Source organism: Neodiprion virginianus, chromosome 1 (assembly GCF_021901495.1).
Source record: "Neodiprion virginianus isolate iyNeoVirg1 chromosome 1, iyNeoVirg1.1, whole genome shotgun sequence".
NCBI lineage: Eukaryota > Metazoa > Arthropoda > Insecta > Hymenoptera > Diprionidae > Neodiprion > Neodiprion virginianus.
The window spans coordinates 19,900,544-19,927,129 of record NC_060877.1 but is presented as its reverse complement, the minus strand read 5'-3'; the positions used below and the strand labels follow the sequence as shown (position 1 = coordinate 19,927,129).

At 35.5% G+C, this 26,586-nt stretch overlaps 1 protein-coding gene across 3 annotated transcripts in view; it reads left to right on the top strand.

The window, feature by feature from the left end:
- The window catches only part of LOC124296674 (regulation of nuclear pre-mRNA domain-containing protein 1B), a 33,591-nt gene extending 7,722 nt beyond the window's left edge, over positions 1-25,869 (top strand). For 2 of the 3 annotated variants that reach the window (XM_046746897.1, XM_046746896.1), the window contains exons 4-5: positions 1,352-1,627; positions 25,244-25,869. In XM_046746897.1, the coding sequence (XP_046602853.1) occupies positions 1,352-1,627; positions 25,244-25,393 (426 nt within the window). In that variant the 3' untranslated portion in view covers positions 25,394-25,869. Of the gene's footprint in view, positions 1-1,351; positions 1,628-25,204 lie in introns of all 3 variants that reach the window. The other variant, XM_046746898.1, reaches the window with a different exon arrangement.
- Positions 25,870-26,586: the final 717 nt, after the last annotated feature.

Genomic DNA, 26,586 nt, shown 5'->3' with positions numbered 1-26,586 from the left:
CTGGAGCTGACATGCAGATAAACGTGGATAACGCTACACAAATAAAATAATCATTGCAAATATACTTCGTGGAATCTTGAATGAATTTAGAGACTTGCAAAAAATGGGAAATCCTTACATTGCGATGTAAATTTTCATTACACAGAAGCTATGTTGAATAGTAAAGAACGAATGTGAATTTAAAGTATGAATATGAAGTAAAGATTACGTTCGAGCATTTAGATATTAAATTTGGTATGTTACGGTACTGGAGTGGTAACTCAGCTTTCTCGCTAGAGCGAGAGCAGTATAGTCTTTAATATCGAAGCATTACGGCGATCGAGGTTAGAAGAAGATTGAATATGGTGTGGTGCTCCTTAACATATGGACAGTGACTTCGCATGGTGAATAGATGAGCTGGATTTCAAACTTCTAGCTGATCGGTACACGTGATTTTCAATGTTTTTAAATCTATTCGTTCTTTGTCGCATTCTGGATTCTGCCATTTCAGTACTACTGCTGGACTGTTAACTTTAATGGCACGTAGACTTCCATACATTTAGAGTCCGACTCTCCATGCATCGCTTGCAGGAAGTGCAGCCTAGTCATGGATACACTCAAAGTTTTCCTACTCTTGCTACTTAAAGAATCTTCCGTAAGATTGATGACCGACTACCCAAATCACACCAAGTTCCCTATATGTGTCGTCATAGACTTGTAGTCTAGTCTGCGGTACAAGATTGCAATTTTTCATGTCTCTAAAGGTGGCATCACCACTTGAGCACAATCGATTAAAATCTATATGCAGATTTAGTGCTTTTTTGTTAGTAATTTATTGCGGAAATCACAATTTTTTGCTGCTACATCCCTCTTGGTAGAATTAAAAGCGATGCTAGGTTAAAAACAAATTGATATTGCCACAAGTATGATAATAAACCTCAGGAACCTCCAAGTTAACAATGTCACTATTCTAACTTGACCAATCTTACCGATTTCTCGGTTTTCAGTATAGTTTTTCCACCGACGATGTCTTTTAGTGATTTGTACCACCCTCGTGGTACCATTCCACTCCATTTCTGTAACCTTCTGACTGGTTACAAAATGCAATGTTACAGTGTATATTATGGGGTTGTCAAAATCCTTTTCACCCGTTGAATTTGATTGAAATTCTGTATGGTTTTAATATGCAATTAAACAGAATTTCTCAGCTACTTGTTTCATTTTTGTTTAAGTTATTTCATATTTGACAGACATTTCAAATCTGCCAACAAAAGAAATGTTCATATTTGCAGTAGGAACTAAACCGTCATAGTAGTTAGATTACTGCGAATCATTGTGTTTTGCATATCTGAAAGGCTTGGTACATTTTCAGGACTTGGAGAACACAGCATCGTCAGATGCAGGAGTGAGAGAACGTATTGCATCACTACCACCCGAAGTCTCCGAAGTTTCGCTCCTTGCAAACCTAGCAGATAGAGCAGCTGCCGATCAACTTAGTGTAGCAGTAAATGAAGCTGCTGCACTGTTAGCAGACTACAATGGAAGATTACAAGCAGAAATGGAAGACAGAAGAAAACTGTTAACCATGTTGAGGGATTACACCTTAGCCCAGAAGCAGTTACTTCAACAAGCTCAAACAACATTAGAGGTGAAATTTTAAAAAAATGCTCATCATCCGATGTCCATTTACTTTTTAATAATAAGGCAACGGCTGAGCAAAAATAGAATTTCTTAGATTTTGCGTGAATTTTGTTCAACTTTTCACGACTTTTGTGAAAGTGCCGGTATGGTTATAGACTGAAGTTTGAGTTTACCTGTTATTTTCAAAGTTGTATAATTTTTTTCGTTTTCGATGTTAGTTTCGTTGGTACATATTTTCCGCATTAGGTTTGATTACAGAAGATTTTTTCTATTCTAAATACACGTAACACCGTAGAGTAAAAAATAAGGTATAATTTCTAAAATTCGACACATTTAAGCTATTTGGCTAAGTTTACTAATTTTATTTCAGAATTATGAGGTGTCTATTACTAGCAAACCATATTTACAACGCGTTATTAGCACGGCTATATTTCAATTTCTTTCTTTTACTCTTGGCTAAAATGGTGTAAAGATACATTTACATACCTCTAGAAAAATCATCTAACTCTGAAAGTACTGAAGTAAATGAACGCAAGCTTGAATATATCCGTATACTCGTGCCTGTATAGTTAACGAATCCTCTCCCAACTAAACTGGCAATAGTCAGTGGGTGTTCTACTGGCATAGCTACGGTTTCCCACTGGTGCTGCTTATTAGGCATGGGCGCTGGTAGCCGGCATAGTCCACGATAATAGGTGTATCTGCAGCTCATATTTTGACTACATTGCATTCTATATCCTGGGTTCTACGGTTCATTAGCGTAAACGTACGGAATATTGATATTTATATATTTATTTATTTATAATTTTACGGACACAAGTCCTTTGACAGATATTAACAAAAACAGCATAGATCGACCAGCCCATAAATGTATAATCAATGTGTTGAAGTGACAGAACCCAGTATGTGAATTTCTCGGTCCCGATAGGACTATTGTAGGCCACGAATTTCTGCGAAAGATTTTACGCAAGTGGTGAAAAGTTGAGAAATTCAGATAAAAATGAATAAAACATTCAAATTCACAAAGGTCTTCTGGTAAAAGCTGGCAAAGAAAGATTACGTGGTATAAATCAATGGCCAGAGTGAAACTCAGTCCATAAGGAAGGGCATGAAGAGAGTACTCTATATGAAGCAGAATAGGAACCGCGTATATTTTCTTTCATCTCTTCCGATTTTTAGCCCTTGTACATATTATGACATTAGCAATAGGTTAACACGTTGAGCGCCATGTCAGCCATCGGTGGCTGACACTAGACTTTCCGTTTAGGCCGCGTCAGCCATCGGTGGCTGACACTAGACTTATCGGTGGCTGACAGCGGCGCGCGTGGCCTGAACGGGATTGTCTTAGAAATACGCGTGGCGCTCAACGTGTTAATAAGCACGCGCACACGTGCACACACACACGCACACACCTCATTGTTAATTCTAAATTTCTACCTCGTGTTGGAAATTTTCTTCATCTACTACTCTCTAAATGCAAAAGTGCAATTGCTGTAACACAGGAAGAAACCTATTGTTCTCTGGCCTACGCCACAATTGAAGCACGATACTTGAATAATACAACATTGTACCAGATATAATTGCCCTGGGGGTGCGGTTTTTTGGTGTCATGGATCAAAATGTGCAAACAGTGAAATACCTGAAGGGAGACATAGAATTGAAGTATATTTGGATGAGTCTATGGAAAATGGAATTTTTTTCTCGATTTTAGGTTATTTCAAGCATGAAGTATTTTTTCTTCTATCCAGAACGAAACAAACTGATAGTGGTAGTGTGTCCATTCAAAAGAAATCGTGGAGCATTTAACTCTTTGAAATGGAAAGCATATTTCTTTGGCCTGATCCTCAGTTCTCTGCTATGTCACCAACACAAAGTCCAGATATCCTAATGTGTTTACAAGAATAAAATAATATTTCTAATTATTTTTATTCGCGATATCCATGTTGCATCGATTATAGTCAATGTTTGTGATATTTTTTGCGTTTTATGTTGCTATTTTTGATGTAAAAATCGACAGTAAGTTTTGTTACCACTTTCAATATCTCAGTCTTCTATCTTTAAAGAAATGAAAAGAAACCAGATATCGCTTACTTGGGAAATCAAGTGCTGACATCGCATAATAGTTCTTGAAATGATGTTAGCGAAAATGTAATCTGCAGGCATTGGCACTGACTGTTCAATAGCAGTTGTGACTTCAACAAGGAATGACGTTGTGATACCAGTCAACATTTCAGTCCCATGGTAAGTATTATTTCTCCAATTTTCATACTTTTTTATGTTTATTCGATGCAAAGTAATTACCACTACGATACAAATTCATATTTACAATCATACAATTTAAGGGTAATATGGTTGTGAGTTATTCTCTATTTTCGCAACAATTCTCAGTCCCCTGTCATAAATTGTTGCAGGGTCCTGAGAATATTATCAGGGAACTGCCAATGCTGTTCAACAAATCCACTTCTCAACGTGCTGACACGTATGCCATACAAATCCTATTTCTCAGCACTTTTTACAAACGAACGACAAAAATTACGATTATATATTGTATATACTCATACTCTATACAGATATTCAGAGATAAAACAACATAGAAATGGCTGCGTTGTACTATACAAGATTGGCTCTGATCAAGAAAATAAATGGGTTCCCTAGAGACACTTCACCTCTTACTTCTTGTGACGACATGGAAGAGAATCATGTGCCAATGGTACAAGTGGAGAGTAACCGACAACCAAACTCAGCTGCAGCTAGAAAAATATCGGAACAGCAGCGGTAGAAACGTTGCAAACAAATTAAGAAAAAGGATGCAACTACTGTAAAATTAAAAATATTGGTATGAAAAAGTTCCCCGATTGAAAAAGATGAAGAAGCTGATATCGAGAAGCAAACTAAAAAATGGCTGAAAATCCCGAGACTGAAAAGAAGTCAGAGAGGAGGCATTATTTGTAAATGTGTATTCAAGTGAAAGAAGAAGAAATTAAAGAAAATTATTCTAATGCAAAGGCCTATCAAGAGAAAAAGGTTATCGACAAGACACTTTTAGGAGAGAAAGTAAAGAAACATAAGTTGTGCAAAAGTTGGTCCTCATGGAAGCAAGCAAAAGCTAAAGATGTGCGTAAAGAATCTATACTTTTCATCAAAAAAGCTGCGGTAACATTACTCAATAATGACAACAATAGTAGATCAGTTGCAGGAAAGAAAGAATGTGTGATAAAAATAAGATGCAAAAACATGAACGGTACTTGCAAGACACAATAAAGAATCATTATAAAGAATTATTGCATTCTACAAATATTATTATCAGTTATTCTGTATTTTGCCCTCTACGACCATTTTGGGTTGTTTCGCCAAGAGTCGCGGATGATACATGCTTATACCTAACTCGTATCAACATACAATATTGACTGCTATGTGCATTGCTCAAATATTGCGCTTGGCTACTTACCAAACTCTACCGCAAAAGCTGTGCTGTGACGGATGTAACAAAAAGTATTTGGAAAGAAACTGCAAAACTTGGTGTGAAAAGAGTTTATCCCAAAAAAAATTTGACAACATGACGAAAATTTCTTATAAACAGTCAGTTTCGTTAAAAGAAAGCATAGTTGATCAAAAAACCGAAAGAATTTGATATGTGCCGAAGCACAAACACCAAAGTTTTGAAATATTATCTTGAGATCTAATTTTGAAACTGGAAAATGCTCAAGTCGAGTTCTTTAAATACAAACTGAACATTGTCCATCAATATCAGATAGTTGAAAAACTGAAAGAAAATATTACAGAAAAAGACGCGGTAATAAACATGGACTTTTCAGAAAATTACGCTATGTGATATAATCGGGAAATTCAGGCTTTTTACTTCAGAGGGTCGCGGGCACAAAATGACTGTGTGCACTGTCTTGGTTTATCTACAAGAATCTGTAGCATCTTACTGTACGATTTCTTCCAACTTATCTTATAACCCACCTGCAACTTGGACTCATCTGAAACCGATTTTGAGATCTTTACCTTCATCGATAAAAAATATCCATCTCGTATGTTGTACAGTATTGTCACTAAACTATGTTTTATGCACTGGGGTGTAAGATGTCAGAGTTTTATCCCAATATAATAATCTTTTCATGGAATTATCATGATTCTGAATATGGAAAAAGAGCACTAGATGAGACAAGAGATCTCTGCAAAAGAACAGCAGATCAAGTAGTTGCTCATAGTGGTGATGTGACTAACTTGAAAGGTCTTGTTGACTCGATCCAAGAAAAATGTCCGGGGACAACAGTGTTCACTGTAAGTGATCACGAAGTAGAGATAATAAATGAGATGATGGTGGTAAAGCAAACAAATTTCGCATTTTTTGTGCGTACACTCCTGGTACATCAAGTTATGAGAAGGATTTATTTCCTATGACAGTTGCTTCCATCAATCGGGATGCTGCAAGCATTTAAAATTGGGCTCCATAATGTATCGATCAACCGTATCAACACTAAATGTCAGTCGTGTATTTTGTAACTCAGAATCGAACGGAGGATCTCAAGAGGAATTGTAGGCAAGTTCTTCGGCAAATATTCCTATTGAGGCTGAACCGATATTACTCTACACCAGTGGTGAATACGTTTATGTCAAGTTGGCCTAAAAAAAAAAGGGAATACCGATACTTAACTCTACTGTTATTTTTGAAGAAGATAGTGAAATTGAAGCAATTTTTCTCGGAGTGTATTAAGGAGCGCGAATTATTCAAAGTAGATGAGAAAGATGTAGGTGTCGTAACTTTTGATCAAGTCCATGAAAAAATTTGCATGCTTTCACTACAAGTTGAAGGTGATAGGGCTTTTTTACAAATTTCTACATCCAATTTCTGTTTTGGAAAAATAATTACTAGTACTCCTCAGAAAAATTATTATGAAAAATAAACTAAAGTACAAAAAACTTGTGCTATAAAGAATGATTATACTAAGTTATATGTTAGTTATATATAAGATCAATTACTATGAACAAACTATTATAGTACAAAAAAACTTTAACAACGACTTGAGTAATAAACATTTCATTTATTTTATGAGATATAAGAAAAGTTATTATCATTAAGAAAAGACTATAATTCATAAAATCAATTGAAAAAACTACGCAATTCTTACGGGACGGATGATTATGAGGATGATTATTACCATGACGAGTGGCTATCGATGACTACATCTGCACCCAACCGTGATGTTATTACAGCCTATTTTCGGTTGGTAACCCGTCGAATACACGCACGTACGAAGGATAAAACGAAATGAGACTAACTTGTATTGACAAGTTGAATGTTGGAGTATATAATTGATTCATTGTAGAAGATGCGGAGAATGCAGTGAGAAGATATGGAGGAGGAAAAAGGGTATAGATGTGAAGTTAAATCTTGGCCAAATGAAAGATGACTTGAAAGTGTGATATGTGGGGGGAAGGAGGCTAGTTGCAGTTTAGGAATAAAGAGAGCATTTTGCTGAAGCAGTATGGCAACTGAAGATGCAGGGTATAAGGTAGCTGTAAGAATGTTGGAACAGAATCTAAAGCCTGGAGGACGCAACAGAATAAAGACTTCTTATTATATATAAATAATATATATAAATAATGTTCTTATTCTGTAATGAAGAATTTAAAAATTCCTTGATTTTCTGTTTTGGTATTCCAATAAAGTGTTTCAAATATATTGATTTTGTATTAAATTCTCAGTCCCTCAAAAACATTATTCCGGTAAATGTTAATAAAAGTGTAAGTACTTATTAGTTTACCTGGCCCTTCTTGTGGTAGTGATAACTGATCATGTGTCATGAAAAAAACCAATTGCTGTTGCTAAATTGAAAAAAACGCGGACACATTCTATAAAGAATAGTTCCACTTTCTGTAGAATCATACTTATACAATTATACATTCGAAAGAAATACAACCGAACAGCTGGGAAAGAACTAATGTTATAACAAATTTGTGTAATAATTACATCGAGATACATATCAAACCAAAAAAGGTGGAACGACGGTTGAAAATTGTCACACAAAACTCATGTTTAATATTCGGAGGGCACGGCCGTCATGTGCGTAGATATAGAGCATGGACCGTGTATTTTCTATAATAATATGCCTGTGGTAACGCCATAAGTGATAGAAGGAAACACGCGCGGCCAACGTCTGTCTCTTACTAAGCATTTTTTTGGCCGTTGGCCAATGGAAAGAAACAGGTATTTGCCGCGTACGTTTCTGTCTTTTCACGGACTGAGTGATATTCGGCCCGGATACACAGTCTGTGCTCTATGGCTATAGTCATCTGTAAAGACACAAAGTTATGAATTGTCATTCTCATTGCAATGTTATCATTAACGACGTGAGGTTAAAATTCAACTTAAATAGAGTAACAAGAACATTATTTATCACATATCTGGTTCTTGAGTTGCCATAATAGTGCAAAGAAATTCCAAACTTTGGAGAATAAAAACGGAGTAAACTCTCAAAGCACCACGGGTAGGAATATAGCGGAAAGAGCGATCATGATCGATGTCAACCTTACCTTGAGTTGCCGCTCTTATCGCCATTAACCGATGGTATTACAAATAGAATGACAATTCCATAATCTTGTGTCGTTACAGATGACGAACGTGCCTTTCGAATATTGGACATGAGTTTTGCAGGACAATTTTCAACCGTAATTCTACTTTTATTGATTTGATATGTGATTTGATGTATCGCATAAAATTTTTAGAACATAAGTTCCTTTCCGGTTGTTTGGCTGTATTTCTTTTGAATGTATGAATAATGGTTTATTGTCAATATACTTCAGTCTTGAGGGACCCCTCCCCCAAAGGGTCAAAATGTTGAGTAATTTCACTGTATGTTTAATTTCACCTACGATATCGAAAAACTAATTCAAATGTTGGATATGGTCAATAAATCATATCAATATAACAGCGATACGTTTTCATAATTGGATAAAAATTCTCAAATAACTGCGATACGTTCTGCTTTTGTTTGTTTCGAAATAGAAATCGAGAATATGTGTAGATTTGGACAATCATGACAGTACTCGTGGTTCGAAGAGGTAAATTTTCATGCCAGCAACAGTAGGAACATTCAATAACTATTTGAAATAAATACTCATGAGCCTACTGGTATTAATACCAGAGAAATTTTGAAAAATTGAACACTCAAAAATATGACAATGTCCACCCTTTCAGAAAAAGGTTCAATGATACTTTTTTATGTGGTTTTTCCTATAGAATCCGAAAATCGAGAAATCTTATTGTTGTATCAGGACTTACAATTAGACCATTGCAACATTAATTTTTTAGAAGCACAGTTTTTTTTCCTTATTTTTGTTACCTATCTGATGAGGTCATGATTAAGCATTAGACATTTTTTAATACAGCTTGAAGGGATCTTTCATTTGGAAAAATGAATTTTCGAATGTCTTCAACGGTTCTCGAGAAAAATGCTTTTGAAAATTGAATACTCTTTTACATAACTACAAAACTGCAAATTTTTTATAGTCCAGGTTTTGTAGGATCACTGTAATAATATTCCTATAGATTTTTCTAATGAAGTCTGTAATTTCTTTCTGCCTAGAACCCCTCTTTTTATTTTCCATTACGCGCTGAAGAAAATGACACCCTTGTAAGAAACCAATTTCATGTATTTCGTTCATACATACTAACGATGTAACGAATATTCGCATTCGCATATTTCTTGACATTCGGATTTGCATCCGCATTTGCAAAAGTCGTGCGAATATTTTGCGAATTTGACTGTCACAAATACTTTATATTTATATTATGAAAATTATGAAAATATTATTAAATAAGACAAAAAACATTAGTTTGATGATGAACTTTTACTATAAAAGTTTAACTTCACGTTTGAGTCACACTCTAACCTCAAAATTAGTTTGTTTCGGTTATCAATTTCTCGTTAAATAATCATACAAACAATCGGTTAAGTCGGATCAACTCGGCAATTTCCGAAATAATATGCAAACGGCGCTAATGTGGATGTGCGACTTATATGGTTTACCCGTCACTCAATTAACTGTCAACTTTCTAAAAATATCGATATACGCGAATATCGATAACAAATATTCGCATCTGCATTCGCATTCACGAATACTTGAAAATTTACATTCGTTACAGCACTAATTTATATCATACTGGCAATAAGTTCATGATCACTTTCGAATTTCGGATCTGGACAAAAAGTAAGATGTCTCGGCCAAAAAAAGGTGTAAATGAATGTTCCAGGTTGCATTTAGAAGTAGAAAGAACCAGCTTCACTATCTGTTTTCAAAATTTCCCACGACTTGTGTAGCACCTACTGGGTGACGTTGAAAATATATACAATATATATTTTTTTTTTTGCGATTTTTATACTTTCATAAAGTCGCCTGTAATTTTTTGGGAAATAGCAATAGAAATTTTTCCTCACAAGAACTTTAAAAGGCGCGACATTGAGCTTTTAGTTCGGTTATGAAAGATTTTAGGCTATTTTTCCTGCAAAGTTATTGAACTTTTTGTACAGTAGTTCAATTTTTCGAAAATGTGTCGTAATTCGAAAACGATGGACTTTAAAATTAAATGTCAGAAGCAAAAGGTTAAAATAAAATCATATTTCCCGCAAACATATCCAGCAGTAGGTATATCGACCTCCTTACCAACAACCATTGTCATATCAGCATCGTCATCGTCAGGAAAGCGCTAATTGAGGTGAATCCTGAACGGAGAGCCATACCTAGTCGGGGTGCGCTAAGAGGGCTTGGGTTTTTTTCTGATTAATTAAAGAGACGTTCAATGGAAAATTACTTCAACTGTCATTGTGCCGATAATACAGTACAAAAGTTTCACTTTTGGCGAAGAACTAGTTGCAACTTATTTACTTATATTTTTTTATTTTTATTTTTTTAATTTTAAATAACATTACTTCATGTACGACAGTAATACAAAGTAAATTTTACAAAATTTGTTTAAATTGAAGTTACATCAAAATCCTGTATTATAAAATCATCCTAGCAGCATGTCACGTCATGCAATTCAGGTCTTTAACTAATTATATTGTTAACTGAATCAATGACAATAGATTTTTATTGCACAATTATATTCTAGCCATCGAAACTAGCGATATGATTATTTTTCATGGCATTCCTTATCTATTATTCCTAAATCTGAGGCATTCCTTAAAAATTATGAGTAAAAGACTGAAGTTACAACGGCATTGTGCTATAAGGCCTGTGTTAAAAACTCGATATTCATTAACTAATTTCTGTGCATTTTGATTGATAACTCAATTTTTCGCTCATGTGATAGTTTAAATAACGATCTATTGTTATACATATTTTTATTCACATCTCTCATTGGACCGGAGACATCGGATTTATCTTAACACAATTAGATATCTTTGACTCATTGTTATGTAGTGCGCTGTTACAAACATATTGTATGTTTGATTCTGTTACTCGGAGTTCCACTGCCTTGACATCACAGACAGAGGGTGTTCTAAGGACGGGATAGTTCTATATTTTTCATACGATTCCATAGAAGACTGTCTGTTCTCAGACAGGGATGAATTGCAATAGTCAGAGCTGCTATACTCAAACGTATAGGGATAATATTCTTATCCTCGTAGATCGACTAAGCTCGATACTATAGAGAGGGCGCAGTAGAAAACTGATATCGGTTTACGAAGTTCTCTGTGAATCGTTTAAGTGGCTGTTCAGAGCCCTGTATTCAATCAGTATGCAACTGAAGGGTTTTAAAGTAGCTAAGTACTTGGGTGTGGTCGTGGATGAACTGATTTGGCACCCACACTTGAAAATTCAGTGTAGGACATTCTGCGCTACCTTCTGACGCGACGGACCGTGACAGTTGTTTATGCAACACGAGGGTGTGAACTTTAAGTTGGCACAAGGCTCTAAGTCAAATACGTCAAGTGGACCATGTTTTTCGACATCAATTCTCTAAAATTGTATACATTTTTTCAAAAGAATCTACGAGCAAATCAATATGTTAAATCCTGTATTTCCCCATTCACGTCGATACTTTCGAAGATCAGTGTGATCGAATTTCACAGGGTCTCTACTGTTCTTTCAATACCCTTTAATTCTGAAATTATCCTAACAAATAAAAATTATTTCGTAAGTCCTCAAAAAGTCTTGGGAGTATTTTCATCCTCCCAAAAAACACCTCTGGTGAAAAAATCTTTCGCCATATACATTAAATGTGGTCATTACCCACAAAAATTCCTTCTTTGATAAAAAATGTACGCATTTAATCACTTTATGTAAAAAAACTCGTGCCACAAGAACACTACACAAATAAATATTCTCATCTTTTATCGAAAAAGATTCAAATCACATACTATTGTCAAGGAAATGTCTGTTAATTTACAATAAAGCCATGATTGAAACGTAATGTCACTTTCACACAAGCGAGATATAAGTAGTATATGTATACTGTCTGTGCTTTTAACACCCAACTATAAATGTGCTATCGGAACTTGCTGCTAGTGCGAGATTGCAAGCGAAAGATTGGCAACTACGACCTAATGAAATTGAAAATCCAGAAAAAAAATTAAATTAGTAAGCGGTACTTGGCGGACCTTTTTAGAAAGTCAGGGTTTAATGTGTAAAACATATGTGAAACTAGTAGAAACTTACTAGCAGCACCAGTCTTCTATGGTTTATTGATGAATCTCACAATCAGACAAATGGTAAGAGTCATTCCTACTGGATAGCAGATGTAAAGGCTACGATAATGCGCCTTAGCTGTCGGGTGACCATATCATCAAGGAAAAAGGATATTGGATCTTCAGCTCTTTGTAAAAGGAAGATAGCACGGTCTAGCAAAGCTGCTGTTGGATTGATACTTACAAGTCATCACCCGTGACGAGGGACTCAAGGGGACCCTTGATCGATTTGTCTCTAAACCAATAGGTCAAGGGGGGAATTTTTTGAGTGGGAAGAATCAATAGGAATTTAATCTAACTTGGAAATTATTTTATTGATATTTTGAATTACACTTGTAAATTTTTTCAAATCATTTGCGAAAATGTCGAAGTTATAGGCTGTTGTCCACCGAAGATCGTCGTCCGAGTTAGTTGTTTGCGGGAAATGTGGAGGTCGCAATTTTTATCTGAAAGCCAATAGCTGTTTTTTTATATTATTAGTATATTTTCCAAGAATATAAATTTTTTCCCCCGCAACTTTCTAATGCAATGGTTATTATTGATATTTAGCAAGAAGAGAAAAGGAAAACCAAATTTAAAAAAATTATTTGGAAAAAAAAAAATTTTACATCAATCCGTAGTGCATAAATTCCCGTTAGGCTGGTAAATACCTCTACAACATACCTGAATTGCATCAAAATCTATTTGTAACAAGTTTGAGTACTATCTTCGGGTGATACAATAATTTTCCGCATTTGTACCAGAGGGTTAGACAGAACAATACTTGAATGTAAATTTTTCTGAATAAAGGAATGTGTCACACGAACAAGCGTTGGGACAAAGAAACGGTAGATGAAGTGGGATACAAATAAGTGTCGTACGGTAAAATATCCGCCATCCAGCGCGTTGATACCGGACTTTGCATAAGACTTGCACAATCTTTACTTTATTTAATTTATACGTTTATGATTGACCTATGATGTAACAAGCGTTACTCTTCTAACAATTTCTGGCTTTACCTGTGCAGTGCGTGTCCTTGTCTCGAAAATACAACACGATAATTCCCTGAGAGACATTTTCCATCAGGGATTATTGATAAAATTTCGGGTGATTGTTAAATAAATAAGCGTTGTTGAAGTTAAATAAATTTCAATAATATGGCGGGTACATCGCACGCAGATCAGAAACTTTTGGACTTACTAATCGCCGTTGGCAAACTGAGGGCTAAGGTGTTACTCGGGGGTTTTTGGGGATGCAAAATTCAACTCAATTCAACGCTGCAACCCCCCCCCCCCCCCCGGGCGCGACCGAATGATTCTGATACCAGAATTGAATTTGGCATCCCCAAAAACCCCCGAGTAACGATTTTCGTTTGTTTTCATGGACGCTGCAATTTCCCCCTAATCACTCCCCGGGCCCCTCCGCAGGGCCACCCCTGAACGCCCCCGGATAATTCTATCGCCAGAATTGAATTCAGCATCCCCAAAAACCCCCGAGTAACGATTTCCGAACGATTTTTTCGAGTTTCCAGTCGTTCTCATAATATTACAAGTAATTATGCAATTGCAAAATGCACTTATTGGCCCAGAATGCATTTTTCAAAAAATGGCCCCACCAGACGATATAGACTTTTTTCCTGGGACCTTCCTGAACACAATGCAGAAAACCGCATCTCGATATCTGCTGTCTCCAAAAATTTCATATTTATTTCCTATCTTCCCTGGACTAATTCCCGCGATGCGAGGATCTTCGTTGGCTCCCCCTCCGCAGCCTCGACATCCTTCCTTCTCAATCGTCGTTAGTTCGCCACTCCGCAATTTCCTCGAATTTGGTGCCGATTTCCTGCCTGATGCCGTTGTAGCTCAAAAATAAAAAAAAAAAACAAAAAACCTAAAAAATCTTACGCTATTCACTAAAGTGTCCCCTCTCGTAGTTTCGGATGCGTGACGCTAGTTCTGGCGCTCTTTTACAAAGACTGCGACCCAATCTTGGAAACCCCCAAATTTTGGTTCCGCCCAGGGTTCAAGGAGCTCCTTGTCACGGGCATCAAGAATGCCACGTTACAATCCTTAAGGGTTTCCTGTTCTCTATCACTCTAAAGCGTTTATGCTATCTGTCTTTGACTGGCTACTCGGCTTTAACCGCTATAATGCTTAAGTTGGATTCATTGTTAGAAATGTTCAATTTATTGTTAGATCATATTATTAGATTTGAAAACTATCTTATGATACAGATGTTTCCCTAATCTGTACAGAATCAATGTCGGTATTGTCAATTATGAATAATATCACAGTCAGCTTTATTTGCATTGTGAGTAGCAAAATTTTGTGATATCCTATTCGACTCTCTCCTTTTCTTTGTAGCTTTGTTCTAACTCTTAAAAAATTTCACGGGGTTTCCGTTTCGACTCAAAAAAAAAAAGAAAAAAATGTGGAATAACCAGAAACAAGACCTCCACCTATCTGACTTTGCTTAAAGTGTATTTAGAAATACCGAAAGTCAAGTACCCAGCAGGGCGTGATGGCAGCTATATAGTCATTCCACGTCAAGCGGGACACCTTTCTGACCGCATGTGCTGGAAAATTGATGTAATTTTTTTTACAGAAGCTCTAAGCAAAATGAATACATCAAACAATGTTTTTTTTTATTTTAACTCGAATGGTTCAAAAGTTACAACAAAAAAATGGCAAAACTCGGAATCATGTTCTCCTTTAAATGTCGATATCTACAGTTCCCTTTGTCGTATGCAGCAAAAACTCATTTCAAAGCTCTTGAATCTTACTTTTATCTTATCTATTTCAAATTCATGGAATCAATAATTTTCCATTTGGTATAAACAATTATATTATTTAAACGTGATTTTCAAGATGATAACGTTCTTGGAAAATTTTGAAAAAAATACGCGCGTTTTTCTTAATTTATTCTCTAAAAAACATGTAAGTTTGTAAGTGGAACTCTGATGCAAACTACATTTGAATAGCGATTGATTCATGCGGGACGTCATGCCTGGCCGCGTACGCGGGCGCACCGAAACCGACGCTTATCCGCTTTATATACAAGGAATGAAGGTCGGCATAATACACACGTTCAACTTCATTGAATTTATCATATTACGAAATTATTTATTTCATTATATACTGAATATCGGCTTGAAACAACAGAAATTTTCAATGTAAAGACGCACTTAACTTAAATTTTAGAACATAATATTACAAATTTGAAACCAAAGCTCTTAGCTGTGCGACAGCTACTGTACATCAAGAATAAATAGTGAATATAATGTCCTTTTTGCTTTCTAAAATGAAATAGGTCACAGTGTTATTCAATTAATTACGTACTGAATAACGAACTCAAAACTGCTCAGCATAAACTTCAGAACGATATGTACATTTGAATAAAATCTTAGTAAACCGCAAATTTACATTTCTATTAATATTCGATTTACTTGTAAACCAATGATTCTACTGACTTCTATGCATTGGAATATCCTTTAGCAACAACTTTTTTCTTTGTAATAGGCTTTATGTAATGACATGTCAATGTACCACGTACTAACTTCGCGTTTTCAAATCGAGCTTGTAATACGGCTTTTTCCTTATTAGCCTCATTACTGAAAAAATCTATGTTGATATTTTTAATATTCTTATTATTTTTAGCCCAAGAACAAAATTTGCGGGGACTATTTATCGGTTCTTGTGATAGTTCTAGGCTGCTTTTCGCGGCTAATTTTTTGAGGTCGCCCCCAATACCATCACAAAGCTCTTTTCCATGTGATGTAGCAAAGAAGTTCCATGCTGCACTAACTCCAAAGTCTTTTTTGTAAAAACATTCGTTCAAAATTTTTGTTTTGTTTTTATACTACGCGCCGGCTCCATCCGAGAAGTGAATAATGTTATGAACATCACGTATTTCACGCTTTAGAAACTTCACAAATTTTCGACATCATGTTTGAGGCACTCTGAAATTGCTATATAATTCTTGTGCTTAATGGTTCCGTCTTCTTCATAGTAGGCAACGAAAGGTTGTATCGTCAATTGGTGTTTGTTCCAGTATACACCCTGAATCGCGTTCTGGAGAACAAACGCATAGATTTCTGCAAAATAGCAAACCACAAAATATTTTCCTGGTTCCAATTATTCGGAAATAAGCGGACTGCTGCTGAGCAATAAATGCATGTGTCATCAGCGATTCCAGTTGTGCTCAAAATTTATCCAAGAAATATTGCACAGGTGTTTGCATAGTTTCGAAATTTGTTCTATCCACTGATACCCATTGTCTGTACCTCACGGTATCAATCAATGCCTCCTCGAATGATTCTTCCAACTGCTTCACTACATTTTTGGTGCCTGAACAACTTCTACACTGATTTAGATAACATTTGGCTGCTGGTGGGTTGCACATCATTCGTTTCAAACAATCTTTCTAATCATTCAATAATTGCGGCGTATTTTCTGTCAATTGTACTATTCTTGCACCATCTAACAATAGTTTCACATTTTCATAGATTGTACTTATACAAACTGAATGAGTCCCACTAGCTCCAGGGAGTACGCAGTGTTTTGGCCTAGCTCACAAAATTTAAAAAAGTCGATCTTCAACTAGGGGTACTTTTCCTTGAAGGTGCGATATGTCTTTTAAATTGGAAAGAATCAGTCGTTCCTACTTATGTATTTTCTGATCGTTTTCTGTAGCCGCAATTTAAATTTTTTTCTACCCGCCATCATACGACTAATGAGATCAGATGTATAAAAATCCACAACACAGGTCAGTGTATCTTGGCCCAACTCTTTACCAGTCTTCATGTTGGGGGTGGGTTCTTCTGCAGTTTTTTGGCTACGGTAATCATCCGGTTCGAAACATCGAAGTTCGTATGAATTTTGAGAAATTATCAATTTTTAAATATTGTTACAATTTGAAGCTTTTTCTTCTGGTCATTTGTACAATGAAAATCTTCTTTTAATTTTGAATAATTTCACTATTTGTTGTTTTCTCTTCCGATTCCGTTTCAATTTCAACTTCGATATGAAATATCTTTGCAGCTAGTGTTTTGCGCAATTTTTTGAATTTGTCTTGAGGATATTTCTTCTGCAGTAACTTTATTTTACTAATGGGTGATGTTCCCAGATCAATTAAACTCTCATTTAATTTCAAAATATCCACATATCTTTTCCTTGGCGTAGAATTCTCTTCGGCGCTTGACGATTGAATTACCGCACTGGTACTAGTATAAGATTATTTGAAAATTAAAAATGAGGCTAAATCAATATTAAAAATCTTTTACAAAGTATGAGGAGTAGAGTGAAAATTTTAATTTATTTATAAATATAACCACACGTGAGCCGTCATGTTTAAAATTCATTCATTCATCCATTCATTCATTCCAAGTGTATATAGTTAAAACAGTGTAAATTGTTAAAATGGGTGGATATCGTTGAAATTATAAAGTATTGTCAATAACGGTTTTTCGTCGAGGCACTATATTTGCTTATTGCACTTTTAATGTTCTTCGTTTTTTCGTCTCTTTTTAAATTTGGCTTGGGTTTGGAGTGTTTAATTTTTGATTTTAATAGGTACGTCCTCGTCGTTTAGATTTACTTTTTATTCTCAGTTAGTCGACTATTTCAGAGAGGAACACCTCCGCACCTCCTTCCTCCTGGAGAGACGTAGACCAAGCCAATTTCAAATTTGTGACCAGGTTCCCCACTCCCTGGGTCTAACCTAATCCACTCGTGCCGTGTTCACCGCGCGGTTATATTTGAACGATTACATTTGCCTCCCTTTTGTGATGGTTAGGTTTATCATAATTATCACAAACACCAGTTATTGTCATTGTTCATTATCCATACTCAAATTTATTATATAATTATCGAAAACTGCTTCATGTCCACCGTTCTCTGCACATACTTCAAATTTCATCACCTTTTTGCATTATTAGGACTGGAAAGTTTGTCACACGCATTCTTCCACACACATTCATCCACTTGTATAAACTAATTAACAATCTTCTGGTTTTCCGTTATTCCGATTATTACAATCTCGTCCACTTAATAAAAAATTAAATCTAACTCACAGAATTTGCTTGTCATTATTCTATGTCGAGTCCAAAGTAGAGGATGAAATCAATTTCATTGAGATTCATACGAGTGAACTACATTATTATATATATATTTTTTTTTTTTTTTTTGAATATCAATAAACTTAAATGTATATAAATTGCTTTCAAAATTGATTCAGGAAACTAGGAAGTTTGATACTTGCGTAAATTTAATCTATTATATGTACCTTTGACATCATTTAAATTTTCTGGATTATATAACACGAACGCATTCTTTCCAATCATTTTTGTAATCTTATATGGTCCATGATATATGTGAAAAAACTTATAAGTTACTCTATCAGCTGCATTAGAGGGTAGTGGTACTTTTAATAAAACTAGATCATTCTAGATCACTTTTTGTTGCTTGCGTCGATAACGAAAGTTCTTTAACAGTCTTTCCATAGCTATCATATCCTTAGTTTCTTTGTCTACTAACTCTCGCAAAGCTAAAGGAATTGGATAAATTTTTCGTACAATTGGATTTGGTTTAGTTACTTTGATTTCATGTTGAGATACTTGAGTACATCCGGGTTTATTGGAAAACAAGACATGATACTTTTTACGAAGTGCACAGACAGTTTCAATCTGTACATTACTGAGTGTCGTTAGACTATGCACGAAGTTTGAAGACTCTTTAAAAAAATTATGATCCTCTCCATGTATTAAAAATCTTTCATCTTTCTTTAAATTTTGAGATCTTTCTTCCTCATTTGGTTCTTCTAGTTGTTTATGACTACTATTTATTTCAATGGCTTTAACTAACTTAACAAAATCATTTTCACGAGGTAAATTATTTTTATACATTTCACAATTGAGATACTGTGTATCAACATCATTATCATTAACAATATTATTTTCATCAACTATCAATTCAATTTCATTTTCTAAATGGCAGTGTGGTTGTTCATTATGAATCAACACATCAACTCCACAATTTTCTTCACCAATAACAAGTTTATCATTTTCATCACTTAAATCTAAATTAACATTTTGCATATTTATTATTTGAATTAAAGTTACTTCGTTATTTGTAGAGGATACCAATTTATCTAAAGGTTCCAAATCAAACAACACCGTTGGTATACCGATATGAACACCGTTGACTTCCAGCATACGATCTTTGTAATTTATTATCACTTCGTTTTTCAATAACCAATCATTACCAAGTATTATACGATTAGATAAATGTGGAATAACAAGACATGAATATTCTATAACTTGATTTGCCAAATGCAATTGTAAGAAAACTTGTTTTTTAACAGTTATAGTTTTTCGTCCAATAGCTGGGATTACCATTACTTTACTAACCGGGAGAATATCTAAATTTATTACTGTCATTAATCGATTGAAAAATTCTTCGGATATACATGTCACTTGACTACCAGTATCAAGAAGTGCATGTATTCTAATCCCCAAAACAGTAACTAAGACATGTGGACATCTTGGTACAGTTAATCTTGAATTTTTTTGGACATTTTTTTCAGTACCAGTTACATCATAAGATAGGTCCGTAATATAATCAAAAGGGTCACGACACGTTATTGGACCTTGATTCAACGCGCCAATAGGCAGTTTAAATTTCGTTGTTGGTTATTACTATTGTTATTATTATGATTGCCTGTTGGTAAATGATATCCATTCGACCTTTGATTTTGTCCAAAGTAAGTAGGTGGCGGATAACTTGTGTTGGGTAAACAAACACTAACAGCTGTTGGTACAGTATTTTGAAAATTTGGATTCGTAGATACCCCGTTATGTTGACTTATCTGTTGATATTTCGGTTGTGCGTTAATGTGACCTGGTTTATTGATTTCGCTGGTATTATACGAATTGTTGTTATAAGACTGTGAATTTCGAGGTTTTTCACGTTCTCTTTCTTCATAAGTTAAATCTAGCTGAGCTAACGCGGCTTCAACTCTATTATTATCGGAAAAATCAATTGCACCTAACGATTCCCTCACTTTAATCGGCATTTGTTGAATAATACTATAATTTATTTCGTAATCCGACAACTTGGGTTCAAAATACTGAGCTTCTTTAGTTTGTTTTAAAAAATACGTTTGCAAATTATTTTCACTCCCTTTGAATTTGCGCATCGACCAACGATTTTTTTCTCTGATTCTTATAGCTACGGAATAAAATTCTTTCAAAAATGCAGTTTTAAAACATTCGTAATCGTCAAACCTACTTTTTTTTCCATCAAACCAAATTTTAGCTCTACCATTTAATGCACCATGAATAACTAGTATTTTTTGTTCAGCCGGTACGTGTTTCACATCGAAATACCTTTCTAAATCGTTTAAAAATTCTCTAGGATTCGTGTTATCCTCCCCAGAAAATTTAGGTACGTTTATCTCTATTTGAAATGATTGCAATTGGTTTATCAAACCTCCTACTAACCTTCTTTCAATATTTTGACTTTGTTGAATTGGTTCTACTGCCGACAATCTTTCTACCAATTGACGTTGTCTATCATTTTCCTCCGTCAAACGTCGAATTTCTGCCATCATCGCGTCCTGCTGTTGCTTATCACGCAAAGACTTGTCCAATTCTTTTTGTTGGTTAGCCAATTGTTGTCGTTCTAGTCTCAATTTGTTCAAATCATCACCTCCTTCAACTCCAGTCATTGTCTTCACGGTCAGAATTTGAATTTGTCGAACCAGGTGCCATGTTTTTATACTGAATATTTCGGCCGCTACGTGTAGTTTTTGGTCTAGAAACTGGAGTTCGTTTTACTCTACCCATGCAATTAATTGAAAATTCTAAATTCTATCTTAACCTCTTAATCATTCACACTTTTTTCCTAGTTTTCGAGCCTTCGCGTTGGGCGCCAATTTATAAGATTATTTGAAAATTAAAAATGAGACTAAATCAATATTAAAAATCTTTTACAAAGTATGAGGAGTAGAGTGAAAATTTTAATTTATTTATAAATATAACCACACGTGAGCCGTCATTATGTTTAAAATTCATTCATTCATCCATTCATTCATTCCAAGTGTATATAGTTAAAACAGTGTATATTGTTAAAATGGGTGGATATCGTTGAAATTATAAAGTATTGTCAATAACGGTTTTTCGTCGAGGCACTATATTTGTTTATTGCACTTTTAATGTTCTTCGTTTTATCGTCTCTTTTTAAATTTGGCTTGGGTTTGGAGTGTTTAATTTTTGATTTTAATAGGTACGTCCTCGTCGTTTAGATTTACTTTTTATTCTCAGTTAGTCGACTATTTCAGAGAGGAACACCTCCGCACCTCCTTCCTCCTGGAGAGACGTAGACCAAGCCCCCCAATTTCAAATTTGTGACCAGGTTCCCCACTCCCTGGGTCTAACCTAATCCACTCGTGCCCTGTTCATCGCGCTGTTATATTTGAATCATTACACTAGGTTGAGGATCCTTACTTGTTACTGAAGAACTATCACGGATTTTATCGATTTCAGGAATTTTTGCAAATTTTAATCGACAATAATCACAGATTTTTATATTTGCATAAGTACACGTCTCAAATTTTTCGCTGATCTTCATGAGTGCTTTTCTAAATTAAACGGATTGAAGCAACAGTCATAACTTATCTATTTTGGTATCATAATGATTATTGATGATTTAATTTTAAAGCACTTCGAAAACTATAAAATACTTGTGAGTATTTGAAGCTACGTGATCAGAAAATAGATGTGAGTCCAGCAAGACAATAGTAATACTAAACTAGTCAATTAATAGAATGCATTTTGCCAGTCAAGAGATGTCATGAATACCTGAAAGGATAAATAAAAGGAGATTTCCAAGAGGCTGATAAGAACTCAGTTCTGGTCCTAAATCTATATCTGAGGGTTTGCGCAAACGGGTGTTCAAACAATCGGTATTGTTATTGTATTACTCGGAATATCCTGGAAATTTGTCGATTACTGGATATCTAGAACCTTTTCAGAAATTAAGTATAAACTGTAATAAACATTTCTGGACCTGTATTTAAAGTTGCGAAATTGCAAACCAATCTAATAAAAGGCAAAATTAACACACAGTTTGTTACCTGACTTGAATTTCAAGTACGTGCAACTGCGCGCAAACTGCATTTGCTGCGTCCCTGACTGTGTCCACTCCAGCGCCCGACGTCCCGCAAAAATAAATCACTTTAAATATCGTTCCCGTCGGAGTTCTACCTTCAAACTTGAAGGTTTTTTAGAGAATGAATCAAGGAACATACTCGTATTTTTTTTTAACTTTCAAATGGGCTTATCTTGAAAATCACGTTTAAATAATATAATTGTTTATTATAAATGGAAAAATAGTGATTCCATAAATTTGAAATAAATAAGGTGAAATTAAGATTCAAGAGCTTTGAAATGAGTTCTTGCTGGAATCTGCACGACAAAGGGAACTGGAGATATCGACGTTTAATGGAGAGCATGATTTCGATTTTTTGAAAATTCAACCCCTTGTAATTTGTAAACCACTCGAGTTGAAAAAAAAAATATCAGATTTATTCATTTTGCTCAGAGAATCTGTAAAAAAATCACGAGAGAATCAGAAATATCTAGGTATATTTTTGGCCAAATTCGTCCGACTTGACGTGGAATGACTTACATACAGATTAGTTATGGTAATACTATAACAGATGGTACATATCATGTAAAACATCAATCCAAAATCGAAAATTGATTGAAATAAAATAAATCATATTTCACTCTGAAGTTTATGTGAGAGCCTTCAAATACAAAATCGAATATTTCCATTCTTAGGTTTTGAAAAAGGTTTTGAAATTTGCAGACCAATATTAATTAATTAAAGAAAATTTAACTTTCATCCGGATTCAAAAGACTATACTATCAAAGAAAACAATTTTGCAATGAAAAAAAATATCGGCCATTTCTTTACTGAGTTGACATGGAATCCCCGATTATAGGTTTAGACACCATCATTTTTCATTTTATTTAGAGTGTAGTTTTTCAATTCGTTTTAGTTGCACCTTATGTTACAGAAAGTGTTACATCATGACAAAAATGCATCTAAAAATATTGGATTTTCTCCTAATTACTTATCTAGAATTTTAAATTACCCAAGAACCTTCACAAAGAGTGTGAAAAAAGGGAACAGATAAACTTGGACTATTAATATTTTCTCATCCGCTTCTTTATTGAATTTTTTATTTTATTTGTTATTATTGTTATAGTTTTTCCTCTTCCCCACTATTTATTAAGTTGACACTTCGGTCTATGATTACATGTTCTGGGCGGTGTAAACAAGGAGCAAACAAAAGTATGATTGTTCTGGGCGACGTTGCGACGTGTGACTTTAAGTGTCAGTGGCGACCTGATATTTCGTGCTCTGGTTTTCAGCTTGCTCGCTTCGATTGCCGGTGGCGCCCCTCTGCGCGCAAAGCAAATTTTTCGCACGTTTACCACATTTGATGGTGTATGTACGCGAGTTTATTCTTCCGGCACATCCATAAAGGTAACTCCGAGCTTTGAATGCGAGAACTTGAGTGACACGGGCTTCTTTGCGATCTGTCTTTCAGAACCGCCGGTTGCACTTTGCGTTCACTCCTTGCGCCGTGTTTTTGGGGTTCTTTGTTTCATCCAAACAAGTATGTAGTCAATCCCGAGGGGCGCGGCCTCAGCTGTCTCAGGAGTACGATTCTCGTTTAAATTAAAACAAAATATAAAACACAAAAAAATATCATTTGAAAGTAGATCCCTTCTTCGACGAGAGTCTAGCTGCAAATATGTAAAATACCTAAATACGATTCAATTTCCGGGTTACCACAATCGATAATTGTCTCGTTTTCGTGACCGCTCTGGTACAATGGTGTTAACAATAGTAGCAATATCGATCGAACTATTTGTGGCAACACCAAATCGAAAGTCGTAAGATTCAAAAATGAATACAGTAGGCGCTAGATAAAGTTTCAGTACAAGGCCATGCGAGCGAGTGCCCCTCCATACGCACGGTTACGCACGCAAATGCGACATCCCTCACCTTAGCGCGCCCATCTCCCACTGTGCTGCATTTTTACCCCCCACCGCGCACGGCTCTCGCTTTCGACGCCAGCAGTGGGAGCTATTAGCAACTAGCCATTTTTAAGAATTTTCCCTCTCCTCGCGGTAGGGCCATACATCTAGCGTCCACTGTAATCTTGTCTCACGGACTGAGTCATCATTGGTAAGCCCCTGACACTGCTGGCATACTGTAGTCCCTATTAATGTCCCCCGCCACTACATGGTACCAGTAGTCACCTGCTCATAAACCTCGGTTCCTATTGGTTATATGAAGGTTAAAAACAACGAAGAGAGCAGATTTGCAGGGGCAGAGGGCGTAGGGGTGAAACATATGAATACTAGTCCCACGTTTTGTGGGGACAATAGCGGGACCTCCTGCTGTCAGAGAATCTAGTCCAGTGCCAGGAGCCTAGTCACCACACAGTTGACAATAGTTATATGAATTTGTTCTTCGAAATTTTCCCGCTAGTAATGAATTCACTGCGAGCAACAAATTTTTCGCCTAACTTAGCTGCCTCGACTTTGCTGTCGAGAAAAGTTTGAGCGTCCTGACCACAGACTTATTGTCTCGTAGTCGAGACTTGTATAAACATGCACCTGTGATTTGATTGAGATTAGCAATTAATATTAACGGAAATATTCTTGAAGTATCGATATCATTCTACTTGGAATATAAAATTGTCATCTAATATTATAAAGTATCAGTTCCAACATTTTTTTAAAATGTAAAAACTGCAGGGATGAGCTTCTCCATAACTATTCTTCAATAACCCTGATTTTGGAAGCAGTGTACTTTTTGAAACGTTTTTAGGTTGGAAGCTACTTAACTAAATTTCAATAAACTACGCAGGACTACAAAGAGAAGTTGAAAAAGGTGTGCGCAGTACGGACAGAAGTGAAATCACACATCTCCAATCTTCCCGATTTGACGCAACTACCTGATGTCACTGGTGGACTGGCGCCTCTCCCTTCAGCTGGTGATTTGTTCTCGTTAAATTAATTTAATTCTTGAAGAAATACATTATTGTTCTATTAAACATTTGACGAGTCATCATTTCAGTGTAATGGTGTATTATAATTAATTCACAAGTGAACCTGTAGGCAGTACATTAAGGATACCAAATTCGCACATTTTGATACGGTTTTCCTAAATTTGTAAGCACACGACAGATCTGGATCTGCCAGATGAGTTGGAATTATTTTATAATGTAGCAGAAAAACAAGTCGCCCACAGCCACACAACTAGGTATCTACGGGGTGACTTTTAAGATTTTTTTGTACTCTTCTGGTGGGTTTTCTTGCATTTTGTCGAATAACAACAATTTTAGAATAACGAAGTAATAATAAATGATATGCTCTGTATATGGAAATGTAAAATTAATTAGAACTGTAGAAATGTACAACTTATGTATTGTTATTGCAAAGTTATAGTAACTGATAGTTTGTGATCAAATTACAACTTTATGTTGAGGTTAATTTGTCTTCTTGCAGGAAATAAAGAAACAAAACGAAAATCTGAACGTATCCTGCCGAGATTCGTAACGGTAATCTAACACTTTTATTTAATACTACCGAGGAGCGTCACCTCGAATTTCGTTCTAATTTTGATACGTTTCATACCAATTTTGAAATTCTCGGAACGTAAAATTCTCCGATAGGGGCTCCAAGTTCAGGCGAGTGACGCACTTTTAGAGAGTGAGCTAAGGAAACAGGAATGCAAGAAGAAATAAGAATGCCTGTCTGTTCAAGGTTTCTCATAATTGGGTGTAGAAAGTTCAAAATTTCACACCGCCTAACGTCGAAAAAAATTTTAAACTTTGTCACGAGAAGAACATTAGAGAAAGAAGAAGAAAATTCATACACCGTAGCTGACGCGTTCGTTAACCAGATCCTGTTATATACATACAGATTGAACGGTATGGTTCACGCAATACATGTAACTGACTTTGGTGTTGTTTTCAGTTACCGATACATTCTGAATACACATTCGCCGTTCAGGACACAAAACAAATAAAATGTCAGATACACTTTGTTTCTGTGAATATGTACAGTTATACAGCACAGCCAACTATATCTGCAGATGAGAAAACCGTGTCACCTCTCTTTCTAGAGCTAAAAGAATCAACTGAACAGTTGGGATACATAATTGAACAAAGTTATTTCAAACCGACAAATATCTTACTATCAAAATCG